Source organism: Haemorhous mexicanus, chromosome 6 (genome assembly GCF_027477595.1).
Source record: "Haemorhous mexicanus isolate bHaeMex1 chromosome 6, bHaeMex1.pri, whole genome shotgun sequence".
Lineage (NCBI taxonomy): Eukaryota > Metazoa > Chordata > Aves > Passeriformes > Fringillidae > Haemorhous > Haemorhous mexicanus.
This window is the reverse complement of record NC_082346.1, coordinates 33963218-33983976: the sequence shown is the minus strand read 5'-3', so window position 1 is coordinate 33983976 and position 20759 is coordinate 33963218. Positions and strand designations below refer to the sequence as shown.

Sequence of the window (20759 nt, the reverse complement as noted above, 5' to 3'; positions counted from 1 at the left end):
TGACCAGTCCAGCAGAACCTGAGAGATGTAGTCAGGATTTGACAGCTAGTGTCTCCTTTTCTCTCTAACCTCATTCCTAATGCTGTCCAGACTGCTTTAACATATACATTATCTTGAGTGAGAATGGTAACATTCTGTGAATGTACAGAATCAACCTAGACTATACTAAAGCCTTTGGCACTGTATCCCACAGCCTTCTCCTGGAAAAACTGGCAGCCCATGGCTTGGATGGGTGCACTCATCACTGGACAAATAACAGGCTGTATGACCAGGCCCAGATCAGTCATGAAGGAATTACATCCAGCTAGCGGCCGGTGACAAGTGGCATTCTCCAGGGCTCAGTATTGGGACCAGTCCTGTTAAATACATTTATAACAACCTGGATGGGGGGAATCAAGTGCACTCTCAGACAGATTACAGGCAACACCAAGTTGGGCAGGAGTGTCGATCAGCTGAAGGGTAACAGGGCTCTTCAGAGGGATCTGGACAGACTGGATTGATGGGCTGAGACCAGTGGTATGGCATGCAACAAAGCCAAGTGCCAGGTCCTGCACTTGGGTCACAGCAACCCCAGGCAGCTCTATAGGCTGGGAGAAGAGCGGCTGCAAAGCTGTCCAGCAGAAAAGGACTTTGGCCTACTGGTTGACAGCCATGATGAAGTGATGATGATGCAGCCTGAATGTGATGCAGCCTGTGCCCAGGTGGTCAAGAAGGCCAGTGGCATCCTGGCCTGTATGGCCCAGGGAGCCTGGCAGCCTGGCCCAGGGTGGCCAGCAGGAGCAGGGCAGGGATTGTCCCGCTGTATTCCACATTACTGACACCGCACCTCGAGTCCTGTGTTCAGTATTGGGCCCCTCACTATAAGAAGGACATTGAGGCTCTGGAGGGAGTAAAGGAAAGGGCAAAAGAGCTGGTGAAGGGTCTGGAGTACAAGACTTGTCAGGAGAAGCTGAGGGAATTGGGGTAGTTTAGCCTGGAAAAAAAGGGGAGACCATGCTGCTCTCTACGACTTCCTGAAAGGTGGTACTGGCAGGGTGGGACTTGTTCTCTTCTCACAAGTAACAAGCAATAGGACAAGAGAAAATTACTACAAGCTGTACCAGGGAAGATTTAGACTGATTATTAGGAAAAAGTTCTTCACTGAAAAGGTTGTTAAGCATCAGAACAGGCTGCCCAAGAAAGTGGCTGAGTCATCATCCCTGGAGGGTTTAAAAAATATGTAGATGTGGCACTTACAGACATGGTTTAGTGTTGGACTTGGCAGGCAGGGTTAATGGTTGGACTCAATGATCTTAGTGGTTTTTTTCAACCTGATTCTGTGATTCTAAATTAGTAAGTGAAAAATTGCATCCAGGACAAGTAAAACACATTTTTTCAACTGTAGGATCACACAGTTCTGAGTCATTAAGAAATCTCCATCCTCTTCTGCAAAAGCATCCACATTAATATTTACATCCAATCATAAAAGAAATAAACAAGTCTGAAACTTAAAATTATTTGATAATTCATGTCCTAAAGATCTACAGCTATGTTATTTTACACATGCTGTGGCAACATTTTCTGCTTTACTAAGACAGGAAAACAAGCAGTGAAAGACCTTTCTGTAATGGTCAGATTCTGAGTGGTAATATCTCAGCCTGAGGACAGTAGCAAACAGAAAATTATTACCTTAGTTCACACTCTTGCTGAGTCTGGCATCCAGTACACCCCATGTCACTATTGACAAGGTCATGTTGAACCTAAATCAGCCAACAACACAAAAGTTTTCAAAAGATTCAGCTGACCTTTTTCTAATTCAAGTATCTCTAAATGCCTTTTAGAGCATCATGAGCTTACAGAAACTCCAAAGCCCTGCTATGCTTCTGTTAATGAAATGCTATCATTGAGATGTTTGAAGCACAATCAATTAATCTTATAGGTAGAGACAGACATATAGTGACTTTTACAGTCTTAGGAAAACTGGATGACTGAGCAAAGGGAATTGTTCACCCATCTGGCAAATTTTCTGAGTTTTCACAAATGTCCAAGTGCTGTCCTATGTGAATGCTGTGGGATACAGTGCCAAAAATTGTATCCTATCCAGAATCTTTTTCCTATCACCAAGGAAAAAGATTCTGGATAGGATACAATTTTTGTATATGCTCACAGTGAACTCTCAATTAAATAAGTTTTATCTTTACTGTAGCATACCATGACTCACAAATGGGCATCAATTCATCCAAAACCTGAGGAAAGCAATTTAACCATATATATGGGGCACTGAGATGTGTTTTTCACATTTCCAGTCAGCACTTGTATAAGAATTTGAGCTGTGTCACTGACATTGCCTTGTATTCTTACCTCTAAACTTAAATGGCAATACTGAATGGCCTACTTTACTTTTTTTTAATATATATTATCCACTCTTTTTTATAATTTACAGCATTCCAAAGCTTCACTTGCCTCAACTAATCACAAGCTCACTGTATTAGACATTGGACAAGAAATCAGTTTAAAAAAAACCAATCCATCAGCTTTTTTTCTTTATTATTAATTTTTTAAACTTTTTATTCCTTTTTCTCGGTACTTAGGAAATTTTAAGTTGGATTTAGTCCACAACCACTGGACAGTTTTTCCCATTTAAAAAGCTGTTGAATATTCCTTACTTTCACAGATTTCACAAGAATTGAGAGGTGAACAGTAGTTCTGAAAATAAATTATGCCACCTATATAGATAGTTACTTGTGAAAACATGGGGGTGTGGAAGTGGTAATAGAGTGCTTAAAGTATTTTAAACTTTTGTTGAATGAATTAAAGGTTCAAACTATTTATCTTTTACATTTATGCTTTTCCTGGTATCTTGGGTTTTTTTGTAAACATGTATTGAGATGTACCCTACATGAATAGCATGTGAGCTCAAGATTAAATTAGAGTGGCATCCATGAATGGCTTCCCTTCAACTGTTAAAAACTTTTGCCAACCAAAAATTCTGCATTCAAAGAAGATGGTGTGCATTTAGCATTTTCATTCCACCATCAACATTCTGGTGCACCTCAGCTGGTATACAGGAAAGATAAAAATCCAACCCTATCCAATCTTTTCAGCCACTCAGTTTTACAATCCCTATCATACATCTTGTCAGTTTCTTTAGGGTTTTCCTCCCAGGCTAAAGACAATATTTTTGTACTTTAAAATGTCCTGTTGTCCTTTCCTGAATATGACCCAGTTTTACCACATACTTTTTGAGACAGAGAATGAGAAGTTCAAGATATTGGAAGTGTGAGAGCACTAGATCTCATGAAGTGGAATGTTTTTGGGGTTTTTTTCTTCTCTAAAAATTCTCAATTTGCTTCCTTTGAAAGTTCTTGAGTTTTCAACACACACTTACATGGGACTATCTTTCAAGATTCAAAGCTCTCACTGGTGGAAGAAAATGGCCAGCTTCATTTTATACATTAAGCGAAATTGTAAGGGGGTTTTGTGCATGGCTTCCTATTTGTTTCCTTTAAGTTCACCTGCCTTTTTCTTCTTAGTAAATGGCTTCTACAGTTCTTCATAGCACTTCTCCCCAGATATCATGATATCATGATTCATTGACTAGAGCATTATTCCTGACCCTCAGAGAGGTCAGGCTGGATATTAGGGTCTGCATCCCCAGGCATAGAAATATTGATTTTACAGCTAGTGTTGAAGACTGACCAGGACTTGGTTAACTTTTGGGATAAAGAGAGGAATGAAAGGCAAACAGCACACTGGAAGAAGTTTCAGAAGTCAGGAGGATATGTGCTACTTTAGAGCAACTACTTCTCAAGATCACTCATTTCCTTTATTTTACAGTGTGATTCAGAATAGGACTGGCTAATTATAGCAATCTTAAAACTGCAGAGCAGAAATGTTGCAAAAAAAAAAAAAAGAGCTAGAACTTTACTAGTTACCACCTACATTTCTTTTTAATACAGTCTGTATTTATTCATTTTTTAACAAGTATCTGCCAAAATGACAGGAAACATTTCACAGTCTCAACTCTGACACATCTACATGTTAAAACTAGTCAAATTTGGAGACAGCTTTTTATTTTCTTTAGATTACTTTTTTGGGAAAGAGATTTTTTCAGTGCATGGCTGTTTGCATAATGTCTGCAAGATACTACGTGCAGGTTCAATAACACTTGTATGTCAAAATAACTGTACAAACAGCCAGAAGAAGCCACAAGCATCTCAGCTTTATCAAGGCTTTCTTGAACTCAAAGTGTTCTATTAGAGAACAAAAGACAACACTCTTTATTATGTAACCTAGGCCTTTTGATTGGCCTCAGTTTGGTCAGGCAAAACAAAGCCTTAGCCGTCTAAGTATCTAACAAGTGGTCTGCTTAATCCACTAGAATTCATTTCTGTCATTCAATCGACTTTTGCAAGTGTTTTATGCAGTTATATTACCCTACTGAGGAAAAAAATAAGCTGTATTCTTTTGAAAGTTCAGAGGCTAATTAAAAGGTGGCTCATTAGCCAAATGGATTTTTGTCACATGAAATTTTTCACTGGGTTGCTAATGAACCAGATATAAATACCAGTCACTACTGCAATCCAGCAACCTCAAGGCTGCCAGTATTATTACATTTACTTTAAATGTAAAATTACAACTTTGCAAGTGTGGGCTACCTAGCATATAATTCTGTTTTGGAAAGCATTCCTATTTAAATCAATCACAAGCATGTGCTGTCTGTCATGCTTTGAGTTAAGGCTGCATTCAGTGCTGTTCTTGAAAAGGGTGGTTCTGTCTTTCAAGGCACACTGATAACATATGCCATTCTGAAGAGCATGCTATAGGAATGTGACAGCAAAATGCTAGTGGTCATATTTCTGATTCATATGAAAGATACACTTCCTATTTAAAAATCCTTTCATCTTCCACATGAAGATGCCAAAGGAACCCAATGGAAAGCATAACTTGCTTTTATTTCTGTGCTCATAGTTCTGTTGTAACAGTAAACCTGTTATGCAGATTCTGCACACTGGCCAAAGACCTCTAAGGTTTGTCCTCCTGAACCCTATACTTGTGTCACCAAGTACAATTAGTTTCACTTCATCAATTTTCCTGCTAGGATTAAAAAAAAAAGGGGGATGCTGTATCTGTGGACTGAGGACCATAAAATCATTTTCCAGAAAATCCCAGCATAGCCTGTTAAGTTTTACAGTTAAAAGTCAAATGAAATGCCTTACTGCTGTGACACAGAGGCAATGACTGAATTATACTTAAGTAGAAATGTAATAGAGAAATAGAGGTAGCTACCAGGAGAAAGAATACAGAGTTAAATAGAGTTCAATTTTTAGAACAATGAACGATGACTACAAAGCAGCAACACGTATGATGAGAGTCTAGACCTAAATTCAAATGCATTTTTAATTTTTTTTTTTTTCTGAAGGAATAAATCAATTTTTTAATAGTTTGGCTAGATGAAGTTAACAACATTGCTGCAATAAAAAGCTGAAACATCATTTACAATACACTTATTTGGACTCAGTTGCCTAAATGAATGTTAGATGCCAAAATTAATTTACCCCAGTCCACAGAGGTGTGGATCATTCCAGGTCAGATTTGCCAGCTCTGTGTCTGCGCCTCAGACACCCCTAGGGCACCTAAAAGTGTGCTTTTTCTATTCTGCACAATTTTGCATCCATTCCAAAGATCTTGTGCAATAAGGAGGTCACAATCAGCATTCCTTCCTTTCATTTGTGAAATTATCTTACAGGTAATTGCTCAGCATATTGAAAAGGGTGGCACAGATCATTTTGTGTGAACAAGCAAAGTATGAGCTAGTTTCAAAAGGTGCAGATAGGAGAGTGTAAATCAGATGAAGGAGAAAAGTAATGGAAATTAAGGAGACATGATGAAGGGGTTGTGGGGGTGTTTTAAGGATGACTGCTGTGTAAGAAAGCAAAGCAGCATGCTACTATACAAGAGGATGGGTGGAAATATTTCCATGACTATTCAAAGTCATGACTATTTAAATATTAGTATCATTAGATGTTGTTTTTAGCAGCCAAAGCTGCTAAAGCAGACCTGAATTCCAAGAAACCTTTCATTTGTTCCACAGGAACACCCAGCTGTCATCTCCATTTGCACATTTAACATCAATGTCAATGAATTACACATAAGAGAATTCAACCCTCTGATGACAGAGCTGCAACTTACTTTACAAAGTTAATTGAACCTCCTTTTATGCTCAGTCTCACTGGCCATCCACATTATTAATGCCTCAAGCCCAGGCTATGTCACAGCCTTGCTGGTAGCCTGGAATCCCCTTTGAGCCTGTAGTCACACCTAACCTACAGGAGGAAAGCTTCAGGTCCTCCCAAGCTCTGTGCCACAAGAGTGGAATGACTGCAACCCACTGGGGTGAGAGAAGCTGTGTAGCACCAGCCATGCCACAGGGATTCTGATAGATGTATGAAGTCTGTGCAGACATATCTTAGCAACTGCAACTCTGCAAGAATTCTTCAGGCTCAGGCTTCTCTTTGAACTGCCTGAGTATCCATCCAGTGAGTCTTGTAAACTGGAAAAGCAGTGGGTGGCTAGTGTGGGCTAGACATGCCATGCAAACACACCCTATGTGACTACTCTCATACAAAGCCTCTACACTACTACAAGTGAAATACAATTATGCAGAGGGAAAAAAATAGGACTAGAAAGTCAATTTGCATGGTTAGAAATACCATGGATGACGGGGAAAAAATTCTCACTTATTTAATTTACTTTAAAAACCCCAAGACTTCTGCCTGTTTTTGATAAAATACATTTCACTTTGGAGGAGCTACAAAGAAAGTCTTTTCACTGTACTTAGCTGTCTCAAAGGTATCTCTTCAACAGAAGAGAGATCTCTAGCAAAGTGTCACCCTGGAAATCTGAAATAGCTTCTAACTGCAGCTCATTTTCTGATAGCCTTTGAATAAAGCCTTCAAATTCAAAGTTCTTACAGGAAACCAAAATCTGATAGAATGGAAACAAACCTTTTGTTTTGGTTTCAAGGTGAAATAGTTTAAATGTTATCCAATCACTTTGATGAAAAGGATCTGACAAATATTCAATGCCTGATGAGAGGACAAATAGGGCTCTTTGGACTAATTAGGTCTGGCCTCTTTTACTAATCCACAGATTGGAGAAAAACTCTCAATGTGGATTAAGACTGACAAACCAGGCAACAAAATTAGAATTTTTTTCCCCCCATGATATAACAAAAACATTCAAATGAAACACTGCCATTCATACTAAACATAAGATGACAAGAGAGAAACCTGAAGACTAATAGGTAAGAGATTTTTGAAAAAACTGAAAACCTGAAAAAGTATGTCCTAACATTTTTCTTCTCATCTTTGGATGAAAAACATCTTTCTTTTTTGCCTTATGCAAGTATAACTTGCATAAATAAGTATAAAAGTGGAATACAAATTAATCACAAGAAAAAACATGTTAAAAATTCCTGGGAATTTACACAGCGCTATCTATCTTACTTATAATACTTAAAACTATGGTTTCACTATGTGTCAGATTTAAAGAATAATCTGTTGTAGTAAACTGGTACAAAAATAGGTCCATATCCTATGAAAGAAGCATATGAAAGGAAATTAGGTTTGAAAAGCATAATAAGTAAGTACTTAGATTTTGTACAAGACTTCTTTTGGCCTATGCAAAAAGATGCATTGCCATCTTCTGTTCTTGGTATATTAGTTGGAGTTTATTATTCACCTGGAAAATAATTGTCCGAAGGCTGCGACTTCTGGAAAAAAAAATTGTTTGTTTGGGATTTTCTTTGTTTAAAATTTTATTTCTATGAAAGCTGGCATTTTCCAAAAATAAGAAAAAATATGAGTGGCATGACTTTGTATAACTGTCAAATACAGGCTCAAGTTTAAATTGTAATGTCTATTGGAAAACATACAAGCAACTGTATATAAATTATATTACCTTATATTATGTATAGCTGTAATTATATTTGAATATGCATTTATTTAAAAACATATACTATCAAAAATTGAGTCATTTTTATTTTAATGACTTTTTCAGTATATTTTTCATACTTGTATAATATAATTTCTTAAGACAAAACAAATTTGACTTCAAAAAATCAGAAATCAGTGAGCATATGCTCAAGTTTACAATATAACTACATTATATTGTAGTTATACAATAACTACAATATAATACAATAACTACATTACTAACCAAAATATATACTGTGGAAGAAAGAGAAGATCACTTCTAAATTTTAGTTATTGTAAGATGAAATGGCTCAATGCCAGCTGCTTTACAGGCCATATACATATATGTTTTAAATAAAATTAACGCAGAGAAAAACACCCCCAAAATTTTACTTTTTCCAACAAACTTAACAAAGATTTAGATTTCACTTATGCAACAGTAACTATCAGACTCAAATATATGTTAACAAAATGTTGAGGGACTACAAAACCATTGACTTCAGTGCTGCATAAATTAAAAGATGCCATTTTTTTGAGTGATTGCTCCAAAGATCTTGGAATGACTACTGCTGACTAATGCTCCAAATTTACCACAATATGCTTAAGAAAATTCTGCAGCTTTTAAATATGCCTGCCTTAGCAGCTGTAGTGTTCAGTTTCTCTGGGCATGGAAATCAAGCTATTTGTTCTAAGTGCACAGACAATATGAATCAGATCCAGTACACAAATTATGTATATGAGCTAAGCGCAATTAACATCTTAGGTCACGGAGAGCACCTGGCATTTTGCAAATAGTAACAATTAAACCTGCTGGGAGCAGGTTAGGACCTGGGGGTGTGCCCTCCAGCCCTGGCAGCTCCCAGGGCTACTAGCCTAGCTGCTGAAAAATGTGAAGTGTTAGTGGGCAAAAGGATGGAAACAACCAGTTTTAGCTTTTCTACAATTTATGACTCAAAAATAAGTTCATGCACTCATAGAAGGAGTGACTTTTTGTTTGTCAAGCTCACCTGTAATTCAGTTTTGTTAATTTTACTTATGTTTCTGTAATAGAAACACTGAAGCTTAGAGAACAAGAATCAATTTACTTCATTTTGTACAAATAATAAGAATTATTTTCTCTTCATAAATATTTGGTGGTTTTGGTGACTTAACAGGTTCATATTTGCACGGGGGACAAGCAAAAAACAGTTCTACTCATGAGATAGGCAAGCAAATACTGAAATGACTGAAAATGTTATACAGTAGAAACTCAGAATACCTTCTCCCAAAAAGTCAGGTTTCTCTAGAACACATTTTCCCTTTTAATTTTCCAACATATTCAAGAAAAGCGAGAGCAAACATGGTAACAGGTTAGCAAAACCATTCATCACTTATACTCTTAATCTTGGTAGCCCAAATCAAAAAATCATTAAAATGTGTATTGATAGCAAAGAAATGCTAAGTAACTGCTTAGGACAATTCCAGAGAGGCTCATTGTATTCAGAATGCAAAAACGTCCCATATGCCTCTTCACTGTAAAAGCAAACCTTATAAGAAAAAAACATAGCACTTTCAATTTTAATATTTCCAAAATGTAAATGTGAAAAAAAAAAATGTAGAAAATTACGAAGCACTGAAATCTTTATCACACAGGACATTACACGTAGCAGTATAGAGACTGTCACTCAGGTGAGGGACTGTGAATTATTTCTATTTCCTTCTTTTCTCACCTTTTGTTCTGGTAAAGATGAATTTCCCATAGCCTTTACAATTCCTCATGTAAAACACATCCAACAGTTCTCAACATCTCACCTCTATTTTCTCTGTCCTATTTTTACCTCACAGATCCCCGCAACAAAACAGACAAGCCTGAAGAGATCTTTGAATATGGTCTAGCAAATCATAAACAGTGCAGTTGAGAAGACACCATAATCTAAAGGCAAGGCCACTCATAATTTAAGCCCAAAGAAAATTACTCTGACACACATTTAAATAAATCATTCAACCACTAGGTGCACTATTTTAATGCTATGACTCATAAACAATATTCACAACTTACAGGTATTATTCAAATGTATTATTATAGATTTATGTCACATCTAAATAATGAAATATTATTAAAAATTATTTACTGGCACGGGACACCACAAACACATAAATTGCATCTTTAATAATTTTCAGTATTTTAAAGTACATTTTTAGCAGGGAGTATGCAGAATTTTTCACCACTTTTACAAGTAGGATTTGGTGCTATGTCACTTTTTCAGACAAAATACCAAAGGGTAGCTATTAGAGATTTAAAAAATTCCTAAACACATTATTAAATCATACTTACAGAGATAAATACCTGAATCTGATCTCAGTTTATATATCATCCTGATCCATCAAGAAAATTTCAGCTGAGCCATTTCCGAGCCATTTGTTTATAGTGGCCAAGAGAATAATAAAGATTTAAGAAATGACAACTATCACATTATTCCAGTACTTTACTTCAAGAAATTCTTTTTATACTGATGAGAAAAGAAGTCCATTTCATTACAGTAAGTTTCTTAAACTGAGTGCACAAACTGTAAGCCAGAAGGAATGTTTTGGCCTTTTCTCCCACCATGAAACAGAAAATTGTTAATCTATGACCTGCATAAAACATTAAGCTGTCTCTGGTTTTCCATTCCAATTTAATTCACTTGGTTTCCCCTCACTGATTGCCTTTGACTGAAGAGTCACATGTTTCAAAGAGAGAAGAAAATATAACTGTTGCTTAAGTGTGTCATGCTGAGAAGTCATTCAACTAAAACAGGAGCTATTTGTTCACAGAATCTCTCAAGCCTTCAGACTGTCTTTTTAACTCAGAGACCATGTCTTTGACTTCCAGTCCTGCCTACATTCATTTCAAACAGCCATAGGTCTGCCTTTCAATGCAGCATTGCCTTGCTTTGTGTATTCTGGTACAAAAAGATTTGGCCTCACTGGGATGAAGTATGAAGGATCTTTTATCATTACCATGTGTAATAAACCTCAATAGAGAATACAGGATGATGTCCTAGAAGGCAATCACAATATAGTGTACAATGAGTAACTGCACTGAATATAACAGGAAAACAAAGATTCATTAAACAGCTATGTAGTGACTGTAATTTTACTTACACATATGATTAGCAAACTCTCCAAGACTACCTATATTGTGTGAATATATAAACTTAACAGGAAAAATTTTAGATATAGCTTGCGACTGTATCCAGAAGGAGCAAGAGAAATCCTTATCAAGGAGGCTATTTATCTTAAGGTCCTAAGTGACAGTCAGGATAGTTACTCACCACTCAGAAAGCCAATAGCTGGAAAGATCTTCAGAAATAATTTACTCTGTTTTATCCACACTGAGTCAGTAGGTAACACAATTCCCACAGAGTATTAGAGACACACTGGGCTAAAAGAAGCTAGTTTAGAGTAGAAGTTAATGGTATTTATAACACTGAGATGGTAAATTCAAAATTTACATAGATCCACCTGAACTAAAGAAAACACACTTTTACTGTGAGAGTGACTAAACACTAACACAGGTTGCACAGACAGGTTGTTCAGTCCTCATGCTTGGAGAAATTAAAAAATCTGCACACAGGCCCATGCAATTTGCTCTTGGTGATCCTGCCTGAGCAGAGGGTTGGACTAGATGATCTCAAGTGGTCCTTTCAGCCTAAATGATTCTGAGATTCTATGATTAATTCTCTCTTCTTTTTTATTTTAATTCTTTTCTTACACCAGTCTCTTCATTCCTAACTCCTTTATAGCATCTTCAAAGAACATTTATTCTGAATAAGATGGGTTTTGTGAAGCAACACACTCATGTATATTACTTTCATGTGAATTACCTGTGAGAAACTATGCATCATCTTTCCATGTGATCCATATGCAAACTTACTTCATGAAGTGCATACTTACTGTGGACAGAACGCTACAGAGCTTTAAAAATGCTAATTAGCAATTCTCTGAACCACTTCAATTAGAGAAGATATTTATAAACCTTTCCCTTCCCTATAAAAGGAACATCAAAAACACTATAATAAATTCTGTCTCCTGTTATAAGAGCCTTCAAACAGAGTTTTGTTTATATGAAACTTCATTTTGCAAAACCATGGTTCAGGAACACATCATAAAGCCTTGTTATTGAATTTCTCTTTACTGACTATTTGCTGCTTTTCAGCTTAAAGAGTGAGTTAAGTTAGGAAAAGACAAAATGATATTCCAACATTCCAATACCTCCATATTAATTATCCTTGCTACCTTCATTACATATCTGGAGTGAAAGGTTGCCTGTATTTTCAATTACCAGTCTCCTGGCACTGGCACTGCAATAGATTCATTATCATGTAGTTAATGATAACATATCCAATCAGAGCCAAAACTAAAGCTTCTCACATCCTGCTACTTTAATGGTAGAAATGTAAACAGATGTGTAGAACTATAGACTATAGAACTGCCATAGAATCAGAGTGTTCTTCACATGGAAGGAAGCCATGTTTACACTGCAAACAGAAACGAATGCAGGAAAACTGGGATAACCCAGTTTTAGCAGGCAGTTGAAAGACCTAAGGAGTAGGGCAGCTCTTAGAGCACAGATATGGAACAGTGTTTCTCCAGCCACAAAGGAGAACTTTGAGGATTAAAATATAGTCTTACACCAATTAATAATAAAACTTATTCAAGTATTTATCTACATAGTAAACAGTTCTTTATAGCTTGAAGTACTTTTATATTTTGAGACTGCAAAGTTGATCTCCAGGGATAGCCATTAGCAATTGGCACGTTTCCAAATGGCTGTGTGTAATTTTTGACAGCCATACAAAACTACCAGAATGTTTGTTTTCAATTCTTTCTAATGGAAAGTGAACTGCTGCCATAAAATTCTCATTGGCAGAAACAAGCAAACACAACCCTCTCCATCTAATAATCAGCAGGGACAGGGACAGATGCATCTACAATTACATCCAGAATATATTGCAAATAACTCTTGGGTAAACATCTTTAACTAGTCAATTAAGGAAAATTATTTGAGAAATAACCTAAAAAACTTATATTCACCAACCTCTTCAAGCAGTTAAGATTTCTTACCTACAACACAATAAGCATTATAATTTTGAAGACCTTAAATCCAGAACTCTACCTCACTTTTCTTTTTCTTCCTCCCTTCTCTGCATCTCCAAAATTTCATGATACTGAACACTGACTTCATGAAACCTCAGCAAGCCAGATCGATTTATAGCCATAATGTACATTCTAATGGTTAAAGTTCCTTTTGCAGGCTTTCCCAACAAAATGAAAATAAAAATTATCTCATCTCTTATCAGCCATGTTCTACTTGTTTTGTCATACTCCATAAATGTTCTCTATCACAGCCAAAGTAACACTCTCTACTCAGTCTTGGAGTTCCCCTTTCTCACTTGTCCTCCATCTCTTGTTCTTCCTGCTTCAGTACTAATAGCACCCACTCAAAATATCACAGTCCCTCCGTATCTTTGTCCAGCTTGATTCATCTCATTTCCCACTCCTAACAGCTTCTATTTTAGCCAGTCCCAGCCAGCCTTCTGCCTTCCAGTTTTTAGCTGCAACTGAGATTTTGGGGGATCAAATGATTCCCTGCAGGAGGGGTGGTCTTGCTCACTTGTCCTTTCTGCCACACTTGCATGTCCTCCCTCATCCTAGCTGTGGTTTTCGTCAGCCCACTGTGAACTGTCCAACTCACTCCACCAGCCAAAGCTACTCACCTCTCTCCTTGCTGGCTCAGTTTTCAGCTTGCTTAGTGATTTGACTCAAATTACCAAAAAGCAAGAAAAACACCAAAGTTGTGGCAGAGAAGTGAAGGAAAAGTGAAGAGAGAAGGCCTTCAATGGAAGAAGATAGAGAGTAAGAAGAGAATGGGCCTCTCTTTTCAGTCCCATAAGTCTCAGCCATTTTACCTGACACAAACCTAATCATTACATTCTATTCCAAATTTGGTTTAGTTTCTCTACAGTCCTACTAACTTTGGATTTCTGTGTTTCCTGGGTATCTTCTTCCTTCACATCTACTAGATACCAAAAAAGGAGCATTATTCATTGGCTGGGGATAGGGTAACATCATCCTTCTCATTTGTTCCCTTTCTTGCTTTCACCATGCCCCCTTGGCAGATTTTTCTCCTTTTTTTCCACATTAGGAGTAAAATGTATATCAGAAAGTGTGGTGAATAACCCTTGCCAGTCTCATCCTGACTCAAAGCACAGCTACCAGTCACTGTCTTGGAAGCTATGATTTTTATTTTTAAGTTTCCTGCTCTGAATCAAATTCACTTCAATAACTGCTAAAAATTCCCCTAATCTTCTTTCTCTTACAGGCAATACTTACTAAAATAGTATATTGATGTTATTCAGTACTAAATTGATAGAATAGCTCTGAAAATTTTCTCCCTAATTTTTTCTACTGCTGTAGAAACTTGAGAGAGAAGCAGTGACAGGAACTAAAAGGTCTCAGAAAATCCTTCCCTGAGAAAATGCATCTGATATTCAGATGCATTGAAGATCTTTTCAAAGGCTTCCCCAAGACTACAAAAGCATGATATAGTTCATATTAGAGTAAAAAAGATTTCATACAGAAATGAAGGAATTATGTTTCTGAGGATTTAATAAATGTCATTCTATGATAAATTTTAGTGTTTGTACTTCTGGTTTTGCTGCTTGCAACGGAGCAGTTTATCATTTGAAAGCCCTAAGTTATTCTAAAGCTTTTTCTTAGAATTTTGATAATTCAAATAGAACTATTGCATGCTAATACAGGAATTTTGATTCCCAGTCCCACCTACAGAGAAAATTGCCAAATAATTATTGTTGAACTATAAATTATTCCCAGTTAAATATTCACTTACTAAGATGAAAGCTGTGGCCTATTCCCATGACCAATAGTTGCACTTCAACAGGAAGATCCAGTAAACTGTACTTTCAAATTAACTACTAATAGAGCTTTGGGCATTGAAATTATTATATGTGTGCCATATATGTATCTATGTATCTATAAAGAAACTGAATTTAAGAAAAAGTGGAAGTACAGAAGTCAAGCACTCTACCTTAGGTGCTTCAGTTTTGACTAAAGGAATATTCGCCAATTATTGAGAAAGTCTGTGAAGAATCATGATTACAAATGACAAGAAAAGAGAATTAAAATTATGTATAGAGCTGTATGATAAATCCAACTTGTAATTTAAACTAATAAATTAGAATATCTTACTAATTAATGAAATTTCCCAAATACAAAGTTACATGGGTAACAAAAGGCTCCAAAAGTTTTTCAGGAAGAAAAACAGTGCATACTATGATAGCAATGGAACTTTGAAAAGATATACAAAAGGCCATTAATTTTGCCATGAAGCAAATCTTTCAATCAACCTGACTGATAAAAAGTTCACCAAAATTATCCATAGTTCTTAGAGTCATTGTAGATACTTACACAATTTAATAACTGATTGGAATTGAAAGAAAACATTTCACAATAACACCTCACTGAAGACAAATCTGAAAAATAGTCTTGAACTCTCCTCTTCACACATGGGAGGAATCTGATAAGAATCAATCTGATAAGAATCAAAGGAGTGCAGGTTTATAACTGCAAAGCTTAATATCATTTACATTAACTAAAATTGCAGGTACATAATTTGTCTCACTGAACTATAGTCAGTTAGCTATTAGTCATATATGTTTACAGAAGAGTGGTATTCCATCCAAATGCTCTGTCAAGATGAATGATTCTACCCCTGGCTCAGATGGAAATGGAAGTCATTATCCCAGATCCAGAGACATATCTACAGTATTATATATGCCAGCAAAACAGGGAATTTTTCCTTAAAGTCACAGATTTTCTGACACACCAGTAATAATGTTGGCATGCAATCATACTTGAAAAAAAAAAACAAACAAACCAAACCAAAAAAAAAAAAAATCTTGTGATATCTTCTGTCTGTATTAACGCTGCCAGGTAAATGTAAGCAAGAACTAAAATAGGGCTTGTTTGCTTTTCTTCTCTTCACAAAGATGTTTCTGCTTAATAGCCAGGATTTTCAGCTAACAGATGCCATTAGTATGTATGTGTGTTGTTTTGTTTCTTGTAAAACCATTGTGGGTTAAGCCCAGTGGGAAAATAAGCACCTCACAAAGACTCATTTTCTTCCTCCTCCCTTTCCCCAAATGGCATGGGGGGAGAGGCATGGAAAAACCCCAACAACTGGGGGTCAAGATAACAAACAAAAAAAAACTTGTTTAAAAAGTGAAAGATAAATAGAAAAGGTGAGAAGAAAAAAAATGAGACAAATGATGCTACAGCAATCACTCACCGCCTCCCATGGGTAGACTGATGCCCTACCAGGTCCCAGGCTAAAGATGGCTAACCCTTCTAAAGCCCCCTCTTTTCACTTTTATTCCTGAGCATGACATTATGTGGCAGGGAATTTCTCTTTAGTTAGTCTGGGTCATCTGTCTGGTTGTGACCCCTCCCAGCCTATTGTGCAGCCCCTGGTCTATTCAGTGGGGGGATGCAGAATGAGAAACAGAGAAGGGATTGATGCTGTGCAAACACTGCTCAGCACAAGCTAGAACATCCTGGTGTTATCCAGACTGTTTTTATCACAAATCCAAACCGCTGCTCCATACAAGCTACTGTAAAGAAGATTAACCCTATCCCAGGCAAAGACAGTCCAAGAGTACAGCATAATAGGTACAGTTCCACATCCAACAATTCTAAATGATGCAATAAGTTAGAAAATACTAATGCAAAACAAAGAGAAAAATATTTGCTGTGCTACTTTATTCTTATAAAGCGGTGAAATTGCTGGTTTTGTCAGCTCAGCCAGCTCACCGAAAGGTACAATGAGTACAAGATGTAATGAGAGGGGTAGGACAGCCCAGCAAAACAGCAACCAAGAAAGGAACGAAAGACAAGCATAGCACCCATCTTTTCAGCCTTGCCAACTCACCAAACAACACCTTAAACTTGATTTAGTCTTGAGTGGAACTAGCTCAGCTTCTAGAAGTAGCCGGCATAAATGCAAACCTCATGGGCAGTATTAAACACCCTCTGGCTAAGGTAATAGTTTCACATCCCTCCCCTTCTGGAATTCCCTTTTTGTGTCGCTTTGCTCTGCCAGCCCCCCATAAGACAGAGGGACCAGTCTGAGCCACACCTAGATCACTGCAGAATTAGGTCCTTCAGCCTTCCCACTCCTTAAGTTAAAAATGAAGGGTATAGATGGTGATGTTCTAGCTAACAAAAATAATTATGCATTTTTACACAGTATATCTTTATAAATAAACCCATGCACTGTACTCAAATACATTGTAACATGACACCTGCATGCAATCATTTTAAAAACAAGCCTTTTCTTACAGAATTTGCATCAACCTTGTAGCTAAATGGTCAAAGCACCAGTCCTATACTTAAGGCACTGTAGAAAATATTCAGAAAATATTCTATAAGCCAAACAAGTTAAGCCAAACAAGCAAAAAGAACATATTGGAGAATAAATGTTACCATAACACTTTGAAAGACTAGAACACAGCACAGGAAAGGCAGGAAAATAAGCACGTGAGCTTTTTTCATTTCACACGGAAAGATTTTTCCTTAACTTTGGCTAAGAGGTCATTCAGTAACAACACTGAAAATAAGCTGACAGAAAAATGCACCTTGAAACCTTTTATAGCTGTAACTTTTGTTTAAAAATTTCAGCAACTTTTTACCCAGTCTGTAAGTAGTGAAAAATAGTTTTTCTATTTAACAAAATATTTATTATTAATAGCTAGTATTAAAAAAACCCAAGCCGAGAAAACACTAAAGACTTTCATGCTTGGTTAATTCTATTAGTTTAAAAATGCATAAAATAGGACTGACCTGGACAGAAATTCTGCTGTGTCCGAGTAGTTAACTTTTCTTGCACAGCACACTTTTCAAATTGTCCTGCAGTTGCATTCTGATGTAGGCCCCGTTGTCTGCTGGCAAATCCCAGTTCTCCAGGATCAGAAAACTTCCGATAGAACTGTGGCTCCAAATCACTGAAAGAGAAGTTTACAGCACCGTGCCTTCCATGGCCATAGTCACTGAGCATGGATTCGTCCTCGGTGTTCTGTGTTGGCAGCGGGAGGATCCGGTGGTGCAGCTGCGGGCTGGGCAGTCTCGAAGATAACGGAGAAGGAATGGGTGACATTTGTTTGTGTGTATTAGATAGCGGATATGAATTACTAAAAACATTACTCACTGCTGCTAATGGGGGTGAATGCAGCCTTTTCTCTTCCAGTTTAAGATTATTGCTTGTCTGAGGAATATCAGGAATTTCATTTACAGGCAGGTTCAAAAATAAATGCTTGCCGTTTCCCCGGGATACCGTGGTCCTTTTCTCATATAGTGAGCCTGGCAGGTTTCTGTCTACTCTTGTAATTTGTTGCAGTCTCTTCCATTCTGCAGCTTCATCTAAACTGTCGCTCCGGATAACTTTCAGAAGAGCTTTATTAACTGCTCCCACAAGGTTGCATGACTCATCAGTAATGTGCACTCTCTCTGCTTTGTACTGCAAACCAGAGCTGTCTTCCTCCTTTTCCTGCAGCACACTGTTATTAGAGTCTCCAGCAGCTTCATCTACAGAGTATACATCACTTCTTGCTATAACCTCGTTATGTGCTGTTGTGAGAACGGGAGAAATGGTTTTGTTATCTCTGTGAGAGTCAGGCAAAGACTCTGCAGGGGGGTTGGTAAATTTTTTAAAACAAGTGTCGAAATCCTGGACTTCAGCAAGACCTGTGATTCCTGGTTTCTCCTTGCATACTGGCTCGGCATACTTGCGACTTTTCAAGATTTTAGCAGCTGCAGTGTTACTTAATGTCTCAAGTTTGTTAGACAGACTGTAGTGAGATGAATTCACCAAAGTGGTCCTCTGTTGTACCTTGGTAACTTCAGGAATGCATTCTGCATTATCCGCTGGTTCAACTGCAACAACATCATTGATGTCTTTTGAGCTAGAACTTGGTAAGCCAGCATCCAATTTCACAGCTTTGTTACTCTTAAGAAAATACCCCTCTTCTATCCACCTTTCTGGTTGTATTCTATTGTCTACTGGTAAATTATCCCTACCTTTTACTGTTAGCCAGCTGGAGGGAGAAAAGGAGCTGGGATAACTCCTGGTAGAAAGTCTTGTGGAGACCATCTTATTTTTCTGTTGCATGTCTTGTGTACTCAGTAAAAAGAGATGTTCATGTATCTTTTTTCCCTCTTTACAATGTCTGATCTCCTCAAAGCTCTCTTTCCTTTTGTGTTTCCTCATTTTTTTGTGATTCAAATTGTCTCTCTTTGTAGAATCCAGCAATAACTCCTGTTGATATGTAAGACTGGAGTAATTATCACCTTTAAGTTTCGGGACTCCGGAAACATCCTGTCGCTTTTCCTCCTGATGTCCTGCCTTAAGGTCTGGAATATGATGAGAGCTCAAAACACTGGATAATAGGTTTTCCTTTTCAGCAGTTAGTTTGTACATTTCATTGAGAAGGTCTTTTGTGGTAGTTGGCTTGAAAATAATAACTCCACGGTCTTTATGTGGCCGTTCTCTCAGGGCCATGTCTAACGTTCCCCTCACTTGATAGCAGCCACAGAAACTGTCACTGGTTCTATCCAGAGTTCCAGAGCCCATGTAAGTAAATCCTGTGACTTCCCCCTTTGGATGATAGAAGCTGATGTAACAAAGCTCTGTAATGGGTTTGTGCAACAGGAGGATGGTATGCGTGCCTTCCATTATGCTTGCCAAATTAGTCACTCGTTTAAATTACGTTCTAAGTGTTCCAAAGCTTGCATGACATAGCATGTGAGGCAGGGAATGGACGGAAGGCATCTGACTAATCTTCAACAATAATATTGTCTGCTGGAAAAAATAAAGAGAAGCCTGTCAAACTTGATTAAGGCAAATTTAATATGACAAATAACAAGCCTGCAGAAGCACAATCTTCTCTCAGTATTTTCTGGTACAAATCTTTTACCTTGAAAATCTGACACAAAAACAATGACATTGCCAATACTCATAGTTGGAGTCAGAATCTTTCTCTCTCATACATCACTCCTCTGCCTACAGGGTTCTCAGTCAATGCTGTGCCACAGGTCACAAGATGGTCACTAAAACACCCCTTTCAAAGAGACTTTACTTTTGAATGGTGGAATCTCTTGCCCTCTCTCTGTTAAAAGTTAACTTGCTGTTGAACATTTAGTAAAAAGAACCATTCAAGCATGCCTGTTGCCTTTTTACTCAGCACAAGCACCAACATAACACCATCACAATGTAATTAGGTCTCACCGCTTAATTTATCAAGAAAACATTTAGACAATAAAAAAGGTTGAATATTTTCTTCTCGTACTTTTTTGTGGAACTGCCAAGACATCAAGAAAACTTGGAATAACAAAAAAAAAAAAGGTTCTGTTTACTTGGCTAGCATACAGGTAGTAGTAAACAAATCTATTTTGGATCAATATGCAATAGTGTAATTGTACTTTTATAGGCAGATTTTTTGAACTTTTTTATTTCCTGTCCTTTTCATCACATATTTTCTTCCTACAGATTGGATATATTTACATTTACATACACTGGATATATTTACAAATGGAAGTTTGTTTGCCCCTTTTGAGAACGAAATTGTTTTTCTTATCTGGAATTCTGCTACCACTATTAAAGTGGAGAAGTCTGAAGTCATTAGGAAATGCATAAGCATCAGGGAAAGACCTAAAGCCCAGGAGCACAAAAAGCTAGAGAACACCTGCTCCTACACTGAAAAATTCAAGAAT

General features: G+C 37.2%; 1 protein-coding gene across 2 annotated transcripts in view; it reads right to left on the bottom strand.

Annotated features, from left to right (window-relative positions):
• FMN1 (formin 1) overlaps nucleotides 1-19737 on the bottom strand; it is a 167217-nt gene extending 147480 nt beyond the window's left edge. For both annotated transcript variants that reach the window (XM_059849788.1, XM_059849789.1), the window contains exon 1: nucleotides 17835-19737. In XM_059849788.1, the coding sequence (XP_059705771.1) occupies nucleotides 17835-19722 (1888 nt within the window). In that variant the 5' untranslated portion in view covers nucleotides 19723-19737. The remainder of the gene's footprint in view (nucleotides 1-17834) is intronic.
• Nucleotides 19738-20759: the final 1022 nt, after the last annotated feature.